General features: G+C 39.3%; 1 protein-coding gene across 7 annotated transcripts in view; it reads right to left on the reverse strand.

Annotated features, from left to right (window-relative positions):
* Positions 1 to 828: 828 nt before the first annotated feature.
* The window catches only part of mylk4b (myosin light chain kinase family, member 4b), a 66,049-nt gene continuing 53,138 nt past the window's right edge, over positions 829 to 13,739 (reverse strand). For 6 of the 7 annotated variants that reach the window (XM_046049593.1, XM_046049591.1, XM_046049595.1 and 3 more), the window contains 12 exons: positions 8,952 to 9,033; positions 8,112 to 8,532; positions 7,670 to 7,899; positions 7,008 to 7,113; positions 6,122 to 6,215; positions 4,792 to 4,901; positions 4,537 to 4,678; positions 4,132 to 4,202; positions 3,899 to 4,027; positions 3,587 to 3,818; positions 3,082 to 3,130; positions 829 to 2,105 (listed from right to left, as the gene is read on the reverse strand). In XM_046049593.1, the coding sequence (XP_045905549.1) occupies positions 2,095 to 2,105; positions 3,082 to 3,130; positions 3,587 to 3,818; positions 3,899 to 4,027; positions 4,132 to 4,202; positions 4,537 to 4,678; positions 4,792 to 4,901; positions 6,122 to 6,215; positions 7,008 to 7,113; positions 7,670 to 7,899; positions 8,112 to 8,532; positions 8,952 to 9,033 (1,677 nt within the window). In that variant the 3' untranslated portion in view covers positions 829 to 2,094. Of the gene's footprint in view, positions 2,106 to 3,081; positions 3,131 to 3,586; positions 3,819 to 3,898; positions 4,028 to 4,131; positions 4,203 to 4,536; positions 4,679 to 4,791; positions 4,902 to 6,121; positions 6,216 to 7,007; positions 7,114 to 7,669; positions 7,900 to 8,111; positions 8,533 to 8,951; positions 9,034 to 10,389; positions 10,997 to 13,739 lie in introns of those variants that run through there. The other variant, XM_046049588.1, reaches the window with a different exon arrangement.

The following is a 13,739-nucleotide window of genomic DNA, read 5'->3' on the forward strand; positions in this document are numbered from 1 at the left end:
TGCCCTCATGTTTCTTTGTAAAAAAAATTCTATTTTCCACAGTAGTTGTCTTCTTCTTTTGTTCTCTTTCCTACACTTTCTTTGTCCCTCCCAAACCGGCAAAAATCCCTGCCTGTTTGCATTCACCATGCACAGAGAGTTTGTTTTTTAAGGCGAATGATAGTGAGGGGGACATAGTTGCAGCTGAAGTGATGATGAACCCACCAGCCGCTGCAGCTCCAGCAGTGTTGCAATAATCACTGGACATCCAACCATTCATACAGAGATTCAAACAGAACTTCTCAAGATGAGTCATCATCAATAATTAGATAGCTTCTGTCGATTATCCTTGACAGATTTAATGTTAGTGTACAGGCAGGAATTGTGTCTAATACTGCTCTTCCGTGAATTACAGCTGTGATGATCGTCTATGATGATTATGCCTTTTTTTTTTTTTAATGTTCTACTTTTATTCTTGAGGCAAGATGCCCATACAGAAAGTACTATTATTGCCTATGGTACACAATGTCCAAATTAATTAATTGATTTACTGTTTATCTTTGGCAGGGATAGTGCACAATTAAAAGTAATTACACCACAGTTAGCTATTAGCTGATTTATTATACATATAAATATTTGTTGTATTCTTCATTTGCCATTCATGTCATGCAGATTTTAACTTTTCTTCTTTTTTCAAAACGTATCTAGAATGCTGATATGAGAGTGTGGATGTGCATGGATATGAAACTTTCATACAAATTACCACATCATTTTTGTCCTGTGTTTTTATTTCCGAAGAAAGACATTCTAATAAACACTGCAAATGTTTTCTGTGTGCTTTATTTATTTGCTTGTTTATATTCTACATTTATTTATCTGTCTCAACATTACACAAGAAAACATGAAAAATGTATCATAAATTCAAATGAACAAGTATTCAAAATTACAAAGCTTTTCCATTTCCAAATGGAGCAGCCAACAACTGAGTGACGAATATTCATCCAACTTCCCATCTCTTAGAAAGAATGGGACAATAAAACACTGACTAATGTGCATAACTAAGTGAAATCCTGAAAAAAATCCCATCTTGAATAAAAGCTTTGCACTTCAAGTACAGACTGGTGTTCAACCAGTAAATAAATGAACATAAGAATCCACTTTAGTCATAAACATGAATCATTCATAGGTAGTATTCTGTTGTTCGTTATGCCTTCATGGAAGGTGAGAGGGCTACTCCAAACTGCCGAAGCGAAGGCGATCTAGTGGCATGAATGCATACAGAAGGCAATCCAGTCTACAGTGAAGGTGTACCAGAAATGTGGTCTGAATATGGCACTTTCTTTTCAGGTGAATGAGTGTATTCAGTGTTGTGTTATGTACAAAATAAATAAATAAAATTAATGTGTTGTGACGTCAACCTCAACTAAGTACAGCAAGTATTTTACTTTATGTTCAAGAAAGAATAACATTTTTATAAGACTTTAAAAGAAATTAAAAGAAAGAAAAAAATCTGTATTCACAAAAATATATTATTTAAATAACAACGTTCGGTTTATATTTTGTTTAAAGTTGTTTGCTAAATCTTGAAGAAATAGGCCAAAAAGTGCAACGCATGCAACAAACCAGGACAACATGACAATCTGGGCACTGTCAAAGGGAGAATAACAGCGATGGTAAACTGCTGATTTTCTTGACCTTTTCAGTGATACACATGGAAATTGTGTTGGAAGTGACAAGCAATTCAGGCTTTTAGTCTCTAATATTTTGGATACATCATTGCGGTACAGTTTGTTCTTTTACGCTACAATGACTGCACACCATTATAGAGCTAGAGAGGCCTCAGTGGTTCGGTCTGAGTTTTGTGCTGTGCAGGATAGTAACAATGCTAGTAAATGGTTTGTGCCTCGAAGGCACCATTAAAAAAATCAATTAAAAAAAAGTCTCTTTTTTTTCTACGGGCCTAACACTAGTCAGGTCAGAACTATAAGCTGCAGAGCTAAGCAAACATAAAGATGCGAGGCAGAGAGTAGATATCCAGTAGCCATACAGGTACAGCAGCATTGGTCCAGTGTTGGGCTCCAGGGCCCTACATTGTCAAAAGGCATGCTGAGGGCCTCACAGTGTTTCTAGGAGGGAAACAGAAAAAAAAATCAGGTTTTAAGTTCATAAGTTGTTAAGAATGTGGTTTTCTGTTCATGATTTTTATTGTTTTAGTCTGTTTCATGGGTTTGGTTTTGGGTTTTGTGTAAGTTTTATTGATCTTGTCATGTTTGGGGTTTTGTGTTTTGTAGCTTAGTTTAGTCTTTTGTTCATTCGCATGTTTAAATTAACTTAGTATCTGTCTTGTCTTTTATCTTAGTCCTGCGTTTTAGTTCTTTGTGTCAGTTCTTAGTCTTGTGCCTTAGTTCTTAGTCCTGTGCCTTAGTTCTTAGTCTTGTGCCTTAGTTCATGTTCTAGTAGTCTGTGTACTTCTGTGTTGGTTGTTATTTTGGTCTTGTCTGCTTTGTGTTCTGTTTATCCTAAATCTTAATCTGTTGTAGTTTATTTGTATTAAGTGTTGGTTTGTGTTCTCTATCTGGTGATAGTTTATTTGACAGTGTTTGGTTGTTATGTTTAGTTTGTCTTTTGGTGTTCAGTTATGTTTCTGCATTTTAGTCTGGTCCTGTCTGTTCCCCTCGTTTGGTTTCACCTGCCTGCTTGTGTCTGTGTCTAATTACCTCATGTCCTCCACCTGGTCTTGGTCCCGCCCTGCTTGTTACCTGATGTTTAAATGTTGGCTTGTTCTGTTCAGTCTTTGTGACGTCCTTGTCAATGTTGAGTGTTCTGCCTTGAGCTGTAACTTGTTCCTAGTTTTTGGATTACCTTGGATATACTCTTTTGTTTGGATACCTTTGTTTGGACTTTTGCCCAGTGCTTTCATGTAAGCCTGTTTAGTTTGTTTTATTAAATCTTTATTTTTGAACTGCAAAATCCTTTGGGTCCACACCTAAGATTGCACTCAGCCTAACCATGACATAAATAATCAGATGGTGAAGAAACAATACTTTAGATTGACAAGTTAATCACCCATTAGGTTGGCTAATGGGAAAATATTAATCTTACCTTTCTGGCTCTCTTGAGAAGGAGCATGTGTGGAGTGGCATTTGTTTCTCTGCAGTGGGAGAGGATTCACTGAATTAGTGCATTGGAGCAAATATCGGTATGAATACTGTATGTGTGCCCAGCTATTAGTACCTTTTTAAAGTTATTTACAATTACTTTCACTGTGTTTTGTGACACACATTGTTCCAGAGGCCAAGGATGACCTTCCATGTTCACATCTGTAACTTTGCAACTGAACCATGTAAATTGAAATACACCTGAGACATGGTGTCTACACTAATACACCACTTTCAATTTCCAGTTCCTTTAAAAAAAGAAACTAAATTAAATAATTTTAAAATGGAATTGCAACATTTCTAAAATGGTATTTAAATGTGAGTTTTTTTTTAAAGTAATTTGCAAATGTGTCATGTTCCATTGCATAATAACTTATCATGTTCTTAGCTCTGACCACAATAGCTTGAAAAGTGCATTATGGTGGTCTAAAATACAAAATGATCAGTACCTTCTGATTTAGTCGATAGTGCAGACTCTGGTCTGACAACCATGGGTGTCTGAGGGACTCTGCTGCACTCATCCTCCAGCTCTTGCTCTTCACCAGCAGAAGGGTGATGAAATCTTTGGCCTCGTCAGAAATGTCCGTAAACTCCTCCTCTTCAAAGTTCCACTGACAAGCCAGGATGTTGTTCAGTGTCTCGTTGTCGTCATCCCCCAGAAATGGAGACAAGCCACTGAGCCTGGACCAGGAAGAAACACAGGTCAGGGGGTGCTTTTGAATCATTTTATATGTATGTGTGAATGAGCATCCACAACTCACAGCATGTAAGTGATGACGCCGAGGCTCCACATGTCCGTGGGGAATGAAACAAACTCATAGTTGATGACTTCAGGAGCTAAAAATTCAGGTGTTCCAAAGTTGACCCTCAGCTTCTCCCTCGGCTTATACCTGTCAGAGATGGAAACGTAAGAGATATGTCTGTGACTGAGATTGTCCTGTTATGAACGGTGAGGTGAACAAGCTGTTAATTGTAAATAGATGATAAATTTTACCTCCTGGCCAGACCAAAGTCAATGATTTTAATCTTGTTAGTAGCTCTGCTGACACAAAGAATGTTCTCTGGCTGGAAAAAAAAAACAAAAGAGAAGGATTACAATCACAATTCAGTTAAATTGCTGGTTTTGTATGCGGTTTCCTCCCTCTGGGATGAATATATCCAAGAGAAATAGTCATTAAAACAGGAGAGAAAACGTTTGCAAAAAAAGCGAGATTGAGCCATACACAAATACATTATAAGTAAGTGGAAAACAACATTTTTGTAAGTTTTGGGTTGAAAAAGAGTAAATCTAAAGATGGGGGACATCTTTGCCAACAGTGCATGGCAAATATAACTCTGGTAATCCATTAATATGACAATGAGAGACATCGCTGAGAATACAATATTAAAGCAGGTTTACCTTGAGGTCGAGATGTAGGATGTACATCTTATGCATGTACTGCAGCCCTTCACAGATCTGCCGTATGAACAGCACTGTGTCAAGCTCTGTCAGGTTGTAATTCTCATCGATGATGCGGTCAAACAGCTCCCCTCCCTCCACACTAAGGGCACAGAGGGAAGCACACACAATTGCAGCAAGAGCTGGTAACTTTGTTGTATTGACAAATGAGAACACATACTGTAAACCCACATGCATGCAGGTACCCGGACTTACTATTCCATGACCAGGATGATGTCATGGCGCGACTCAAATGCAGCGTACAGCTGGATCAGGTTGGCGTGGTTCAGTTGGTTCATCACCTGGATCTCATTCCTCACCACCTCCTGAGAGACAGACAGACAGACCAGGACAGAAACACGTACAAGTCAATTAACACACATACAGTACAGAAGGGGTAAACACACAAATTGCTGGTAAACCATAGAAGTAGATTGCTGTATAGTGATTTCTTGTTTCTAAGTCATTTAGACTTTTATTAACGAGAAAACTGTTAACCAAGCACAAAACTGTAATCAGTCTGCAAGTCAAGATTTGAAAAAGTGCATGCAATTTGAAAACCAGGGATGAGTAGTGCTGGAAATAAAATGTCGTGCGTTTAGACCCCGGCCTCAGAGTAACATCAGACTGGTCCCCAGTATGAGCCATTACCTTTTTTAAAATTTGTGGAAAAGCCGAAAGGATCTGAATCAAGCCCCCATAATATGGAGAATGGTGAAAATGTAATGATCTAAGACCTGGAATGAGCTTTACCATCATTTGCCATTTCTATGCAACTCCTGTTTAAAATAAAAGTCACTGTTGTTTGGAGTTTTCTTTAACTTCACGTTCATGTTTTCACTTTTATAAGAGGAGATGACCGTCTCCAGTAATGAAGGCAATTATTGTGTCAGCTACTGTTACTACAAACGGATTTCTCGAAGCTTTTTCAAAGTTAATGCTTTCCACAGACAAGCTACTGAAAAGAATGAGTGAATTATGAGGTGTTGTAGTTGCAGTAGTACCAGCTTCATTACTCTGGATTCAGACATTTTTAGCACTTTTTAGTAAAAAAAATCAGCGTGTTGCAGGGGGATGACTTGAAAAAAGAGGATGCTGCCACTGGATAAATGAAGATCTGCTGGCACCAGGTGCTTGTTGCAGGCATACAGGCAGTCAGTCATTTTTGTCTGGGACGATCACAGACAGTAACATGAGCCAGCCAAGGATTTGGCTGTGTGTTTGGTGGGCTTTTGGTCGGCTCTGAGCTTTTTGAAACTCTCAGATGGTAATGTAACCACAGAGCTATACTCGGAAGTCTGACCTCTCTAACATCACTTTCGGATGATCCAAAGCAAGAAAGACACAATGAGGTAGACAAACTGCCAGATGCCCACGCCCTCTGTGCTGCTGAGCTGTATTTATCTTGAAAAAATGTAATCCTTGATGGTGCTTGGCAATGATAAAAGTAACTATCCATTAGACTGGCTGGGGAAATAGGCATCCCAATGCCATTGCAGTACATGTATTGTGTTTCGTATTCAGCATTAGGCTTTCATTACTGCACCTTCTCTTTCTGGCTCCTCGCTTTGATGATCTTGGCAGCCAACATCAAACCAGACGAGTTCTCCATGCACTTGTGGACTTGTCCAAAACGTCCCCTAATGAAAGAAGAGCAAACACATAGATGAGCCAAACACATACATAGATTCTGGAGTAGAAGAAGTACCTTGCTTGAAATTTAATATTGTATCTATAAAATATTACTTATTCTAGCGCTAATTATCAACAATTAATTAATTAAATTTATTTTGGGTAATCATCATGATTTATCATGGTTAAATTTAATATAATGGCTGGTCCCAACATCTAAAACATATAAGTTTCTGCTTTTCTTTGCTTTATATCATTGTAAATGGAATATCTTTGGCTTGTCATACAAAATTTTAAGATGTAATTTTGGGCTCTGAAAACTTATTATTTTTACACTAAACAATAATCAATTGTTTTGTAAAATAAATATCTAAATAATAACAAATTAAGATTAATTGATAATGAAAATAATATTTAATTGCAGCTCTTACTTATATACATACTGTACATCATCATAATAAGCACCCTCAGTCACACAGTAATAAGGGCTTTGCCATTATGTCAGTAATTAGAAAAATGTGCTAGCGTGTTGAGGGATAATCTCCAGTTCGAGAGGCAGGATTTAGCACTAGTCTATTACATCAGAGAGGCCATCTACTTCACAAGTTCCCCGCCGAGGCTCACAATCATCTGCCCTTTAGGGGACAATAAAAAGGTATTGGAAAAAACTATTAGGCGTCTCTTCACAGGATGTTGGATCCTCTGTTATTTCATCAGAGAGGACTGATATGTTGAAGTGGCTGTCACTGAGTGAAATGAAAATAAACTTTTGAGAGCTGGGTGGTTCTCTTTTTACTTACCCTCCCAGGACCTCGTCCCTGTTGATGGTGTAATAGTTTGCTATCTGATGGGGTTTGGGAGTCACGATGCGGTGGTCAAAAGGTGCTAATGGAGGAGGGCTTGAGTCTGAAAAAAACATTAAGAAATATAGAAAAAATAAATAGAAATAAGAATTTGCTGTTGTTGAAAACAGAGAGTATGAAACAGAGGCAGAGGAAGAGGTCTCTACCCCCAGAAACAAAACAAATCAAAATAGCAGCATGCCAATGTCTCATTATCTACTCTGCCAGCTGACATGTTAGTGACACTTGAACAGGCATGGTGTTATGACATTGGATCTGCTTCAAAGTCTGAGGAACGAAGAGTTAAATGTCACCAACCAACAAGTTGGGTCTCCATGGAGAGCCTGCTGCACATTAATATGGCACAAAGTGGATTCATGCCAAACAGAACCATAAACTGAATTTTTAAGGATTTGAATAACTCTAAATTTCTTAACTTCAAAATGAAAGTTGATGTAGTCTCTAATCAACTAATGATAATTTCCACACTCAATTCCCACCAAAATTGAAAGTCGACATATGATAATAAGTTACAAAAACTGTCCTTAATGGTAGCTACAGACCAGTTTTCTTGATATGTTCCTAATGCATTCATGCACTGTAAAAATATAACGTCTCACCAATGATAAACTTCTTCACATCAGACTCTCCCTCCTTCCCCTCTTCTTCCACTTCTGTCTTTCCTTCGTCAGATTTGGAGGCCTGTGGCTCTCCCCCCTCCACCACCTGCTCATCAGCATGTTCCGCTTTACTGTCTTCTACTCTGCTTTTTTTGAGGTCGTCCTTCAACAGGTCTTCTTCTGTGACACGACGTTTGCTGCAAGTGGCCACATCGCCGACCTCCTCAGAGCTACACATGTTAAAAAAAGAAAACAATTTTGTTTTGTTTTATTTGTTTTTCTTGTTGTTGTAGTTGTTTTCTTCCCCTTCCCGCAAAGAATTTGCGCTTCACTGACTTCTGTGACTTGAATAAATAAAAAATAATAACGACAACAATAAATACAGTACTGACAAACTTTGTGTGCAACAATAGCATGAGGCTGAATTGTGATTAGCCAGTACCTTTCCTGTGGTAGGACTGAGGTCTTGCAGACATCTGCGATGACGATTGAAGCCTTTTCAGATTTTGACGACTCTTCTGCCTCTCCTATACGCTTTTTCTTCCCATCATCCTGCACTTTTACAGCCTGTTCTGGACTAACATCTTCTCCCTTTTCCTCCCCTTCCTCGGACTCTGAATGCTCAAAAACATCCTCCTCTTCCTCTTTCTCCGTAGTTGCCTTCTTCCTCTCCTCTGACTGGGCAGCGGAGGCGTGTGGTCCATCCAGGATCAGCTCTGCAGGCTTCTGTCTTCTTCCTCCACTTCCCCACTCCTCTCCCCTCTCATTGTCAGCCTCTGCTTTTCCATGGGAATGCTCAGTGTTCTGCCTGTTGAGCTTTTCCACCTGTTCCTGCAGCACTGGCTCATTTAGCGAGGACGTATCTGATGTGGGAAAAACAAAGCAAACAACCATGTAATCATGTAATATTTCTAACCATACGAACCAAGGATGACAGTGAATGTCCATATTACAGCAGACCGCTAAAATGGCCACGGGAAAGTATCGCCTAATACCGGTATTAGCTTATGTATTTTATATGTCAGCTGATGCCAAATGCCAAATTAAGTTTTCCAAAACAAACAAATCTAAGGTATGTGTATAAGGATTGTGTGTTTATGTTAGAAAAAATACTATTGGCTGATATATCATTAGATTAAAAGCAACAAATATAGATTCCAGTATTGGTCGTGCTATGGTGCATATCTATTCCAGCAGATCATCAAAGAACAAAGATACTGTGTACATCACTGCATAAACTCAGGTGACTGGAGATAAAGTGTTATTTCCGGTTTCACCCTACCTGACGTGTCAAGAGGTTTCCTCTTCTTCTGGGCCTTCAAGCCCTTCGGGGTAAGTTTGGCTTTATCCTTGTCATTATTTGCCTTATTGTAAAAAGGAGAAACAAAGATCAGTGGAACCACAAAGTGACAGGCATGGATAAAACTTGAACCAGGTTTAAAAGTCCAAACTCTGACAAGAGTTCTTATATTTTCAGCACTTCTTTTTCACTTGTCAAGTCGGTCAGAATCTGTGGTTACTGAGCAGGAAGTGTGATTTCTGATAGGAACAGCTTAGACATGTATGTGTTTCCATTTGAATAATAGTCAGACAGCAAGCCAAAGTGTTAGTTAGTGTGGGTTGCCCCTGTTACTAAAGTATTGATGTTCTCGGGGACAGAGGCCTCCAGGAAAGGTCACATATCATCTGTAGCAGAGAACGTACCACACAACACAGGAAATAGTTTTATTCACAATGATTAAAGGACATGATATAAGGCCAATATCAATAAAAGAAGTACAGATATAGAAAAGAGGTTTAAGTGATCCCTGCTACCGTTTCTGCCATTTAATATGTCTGACAGAGGCTGTCTGGTGCAATAAATCTGTTTGCTTAACCACAAACCCATTCCTAATAACAGTTTTTGAATGAGCAGAATTCAAGTATATAAGATATTCAATCTCACACAGAAACATACTATACTATATATTCTGCAAAGACAGGGAAGTAAAAACTGTGCAACAGTCCCCAGTACATTCTTGATACCGCTTCAAGCATCAAGAATAATAAACATGCACAATGTAACTCAGACTTTGTATGGCTTCATACAAGGATGCCAGCCCATGCAGTTAATGCAGTAATGTCACCTAGTGCTAAACTGATCTTATGCAGCTGCAGTCCAACCCAACATTGATAAAGACATGGTTTGGATAAGATAACCAGTCTGGCTCTAATCATTCACACCTCAGAGGCAAGTGGCAGTCACTGCACAAAGGAACATTACTTAACATAACAGAGGCCAACATGTTAAAGGACAGCAGAGCTTATAATAGGTTTACAAGGAGCCATGTCAGAGCGAAGGGCAATGAACAGCAGTTTTACATGCTACATGTACTGTATGTATTTTACCTACAATATCTTAAGGTTTTAGAACTAGAGCTGGAGCTATTTATATTATTATTTATACAATTCCATCAAGAGGATGCCATTTGCAACCTTTCGGACAACACTTAATACATGTGCCACAATGTTCACAATGCAATTAGACCTCTTACTATGTTGCCGTTAATGACACAGCACCCAGTAATAGAACCACTGTGGGAACTGTGCACTGCACTTTCCGATGCACGATGAGAACAGCAAAGAGGTGACAGTAAACTAGAAAACCCATTTGAATTTGAAGATGTTGTGAGCCACTTCTTGCAGGAAAGCCTTGTTTGTAATGTTGTTAAACCTCTCACCTTCTTGTTAGCCTTGTTTCCAGACTCTTTAAACAGCAGCTCCACCAGCCTGGAGTTCTTCACCACCTCCCCGATGAAGCTGATCACCTGGTGGGTGCCCTCAACCAGCTTCTCCACCCCTTCCAACCTGCGTCCGTGACTCTCCATCCGCTCGCTGGTCCTCTCCACCGCCCCAAACAGTTCCCTGCACACCTCGAGCCCTGACCCACGTCTCCCCGCATAGCCCTCATCACGCATAGATGCCAGATCCTGGCCCATACCCCTGACATCCTGGGACAAGCCATCCAGCCGGGTCAAGACAGTCTGCTGCATGTTGAGCAAGCGCTCCATCTGAGAGCTCAGGGAGTCCATTCGGCTCTCCACATTGTGCAGGGTGGCATCATGAGGCGAGGAGGATGGTGATGAAGATGAAAAAGCTTGGGACTTCTCTGATCCATTAAGAGAGAGTTTCCTTCCACCAGGCTTCTGACCATGAAGAGGGTTTCGATCATAGACTTTGGCTAAAGAGTTGACAAGGCTGGAGCTCATGACTGATTTCAAGCAGACGTCTTCACAAACAGGAAAAACTTTTCACTCACAATTAAGTCCATTCACTTTCAAGCAGGTTCAATGGAAAAAACGACAAAAACCATATTACCAAGACAACGCTAAAGGCAGAAGAAAAGACTTGACAGAGAGCTCTCCCTCAACACTGCACCACAGAGTTGAGTTTTAAGAATAGCAAATGGCCGTCCTCCAAATTAAAGTGCAGCCCCCTGTGGATGTCAGGGACTGAGTGGCCAGTGATAAGAGCGGCGGGGTCGGGTGTTCAGTTGGGGATTGATGCGGGTTAGGGGGAGATTCTGCAGAGAATCGCTATGTGACATCTGAGACACTTCAAAAGCCCTTCAGTCAGGTGTTAGAATCCCAAGAATCCGGGACTGAAATATGACGCCGTAAAAAGTAAGACAAACAAAAAAGATGTACAGCCAATAAAAGGAACAGAACAACACCAAATCTGATAATTAAGAACTAATTTCAGTAGATGTAGTAGTATGACTACACAATATATATATTGCGCAACATGGATCCTATTTTAAGATTCTACGTGGAACTATATGGTTTTCACATTGTTCCACAATAGGAAGTCGGGTGACAGGTGCAAGCATGTGCAAGGCCTCAAAAATGTATTGACGACTTGGACCCCTGTTAATGACACAAGCATTGTGGGTATTTCTAAACCTCGTCAAATGCCACTCTGTTCTCAAAGTGTTTTACCTTGAGGATGCGTCAACATTGCATAATTGCCACAAAATCACAGGGCCTGGACTTTCTCACAAAATATATACAATTTGTATACTTACACAAATGTAAAGAACCAAACCCCACTTTGTCTAACATTTCTGTAAATTAATTTTTATTATACCAGACCTCCCATAATTGGGGATACATTTTACCCCAAGCTTAAAAACTTGTTTTTTTAACTAATCATATTTTAACAATCCCTAAATTGCAATTTTATTTTATTTCCTCTCTCAAGGAGGTTGTGTTTTTGGTGTGGTTTGTTTTTTTGTTTCTTTGTCAGGATTAAAATAAACTACTGGCCCAATTTTCATTATATTGTGGAAAGGTGTAGCATGGGCCAAGGAAGAACCCATTAAATTTCAAAGCAGATCTGAATCACAGGGCAGATACACTTTCGTTGACATAGCAAGATAAGTAAATTGTGAGCTGAGACGATGAGGCTTCAGCCAGGCACAACCATATTGTTACGTTCTGTAATTCTAACACTTTGTGTATATATAATATATCCAGACATATATAGTGGTTCATTTTATTATAGTTTATTTAATAAGGAACAAGTGCAAAACATGGACCAATGCTATATACCACATCAGTTGTAGCCTAAGCTAGTATCCAAGTTATATATATACCTATAGTTTTTGGTTAAATTTGTTTAAGGTTAGGCATGTAAATGAATGTGTAAATGAACATATGTAATTGTGAATTGTGTTTCAATGTTGGTAATTATGTTTTGGTTTTCTTGCTAATATTGCTGCTCATTTAAAATTCTGATTGAACCACATGTTTTTTAGATCCTGATTTCTTGTATTTCCAAAAACTGTGTTTTCCATGCAAAATGTACATAAAGCTCACTAAAGCATAAGGTTTTCCTTTTTTCACATTTTGAAAAAATGAACATGTTAAGTTAAGGGGAAAAAAGGTTGGTTCACTTTGAGACAGAAAGAGCCTGCAACGCTCCCAATATAGGCTCACAGTCCATGCATCGTGAAGGACAAGACAACAGAAGAAAACAGGAAACAGGTGATACCACGGGCACCTTAGAACTGTTTACACAGAGAAGAAGAGGATTGTGCAAGAGGAAACTCGCTGCACATGTGTTGCTGAGAATTGAAGAGGATGAACTGACACAGATGTATACATGGATACGACACATAAGTTGATAGTCATGTACAGACACAAACATTTGACACTTATTGAGACACGTCTGACTGTGCACATTGACCTAAAACTTTTCCAGTGGTATCTGGAGTAAGCAGGGTGACAAAGCGCTGGCGCCTATATACTGGCTCCCATCTGTCAACACCGGAAAAACCTGACCTATACTCTGTCCCTTGCACTGTTCCCAGTACAGACAGCTCCTCAGCTGTCAGGTTTAACACTCATATCTCCAGTGCCAATTTACCAGCTAAGGTGAGAATGAAAGGGGACACTGTGGAAGTCTAGAGTACAGTATATACTGTGGAAATGCATGTTTTTATCATGGAACAGACAGAAAAGATCAGAGCAAGAGACGGATGCAAGCCACAAACAGCTTTTTTTTTTTTTGGCTGCCATTAACCAGCTGACTGTTTCTCTCTTTATGACAAAGGAGGAAACGTCCCACATTGTGGTCTGTGGATCACTGCAAACAAACATATCAGTCTAAGTAGAAAATACATTTGAAGGTAGTGGAATAAGCAATAAACACAAAATATTATCATATATAAAGTTGTTATGAAAAACATGTTAGTTAGAAGTTTCCTATTTACATATCTAGCAAGACACTTTGTTTGTTCAGGGCAGGTCTGTTTTAAGAGGTTTAGCCTGGAGCTGCTAAACTAGACTGATGCGAGCAGTGAGACTGAATCAAAACGAAAGGAAAGTTGTGGGCTGTAAAACCAAAACAACGAGCTGTATAGACACTGTATTCCTTTATCTCTGCAGTTCGTATCCATGGTACAAAAGTCATAAAAAGATCACGGGTGCCCCATATAGATTACAATGGAGAGGGACAAAGGAAACGCCTTCACTTCAACCTTATATCCATTGTTTTCTCACATCAGACTAGATTAGGTGTCTGATGACGT

Source organism: Micropterus dolomieu, linkage group LG05 (assembly GCF_021292245.1).
Source record: "Micropterus dolomieu isolate WLL.071019.BEF.003 ecotype Adirondacks linkage group LG05, ASM2129224v1, whole genome shotgun sequence".
Lineage (NCBI taxonomy): Eukaryota > Metazoa > Chordata > Actinopteri > Centrarchiformes > Centrarchidae > Micropterus > Micropterus dolomieu.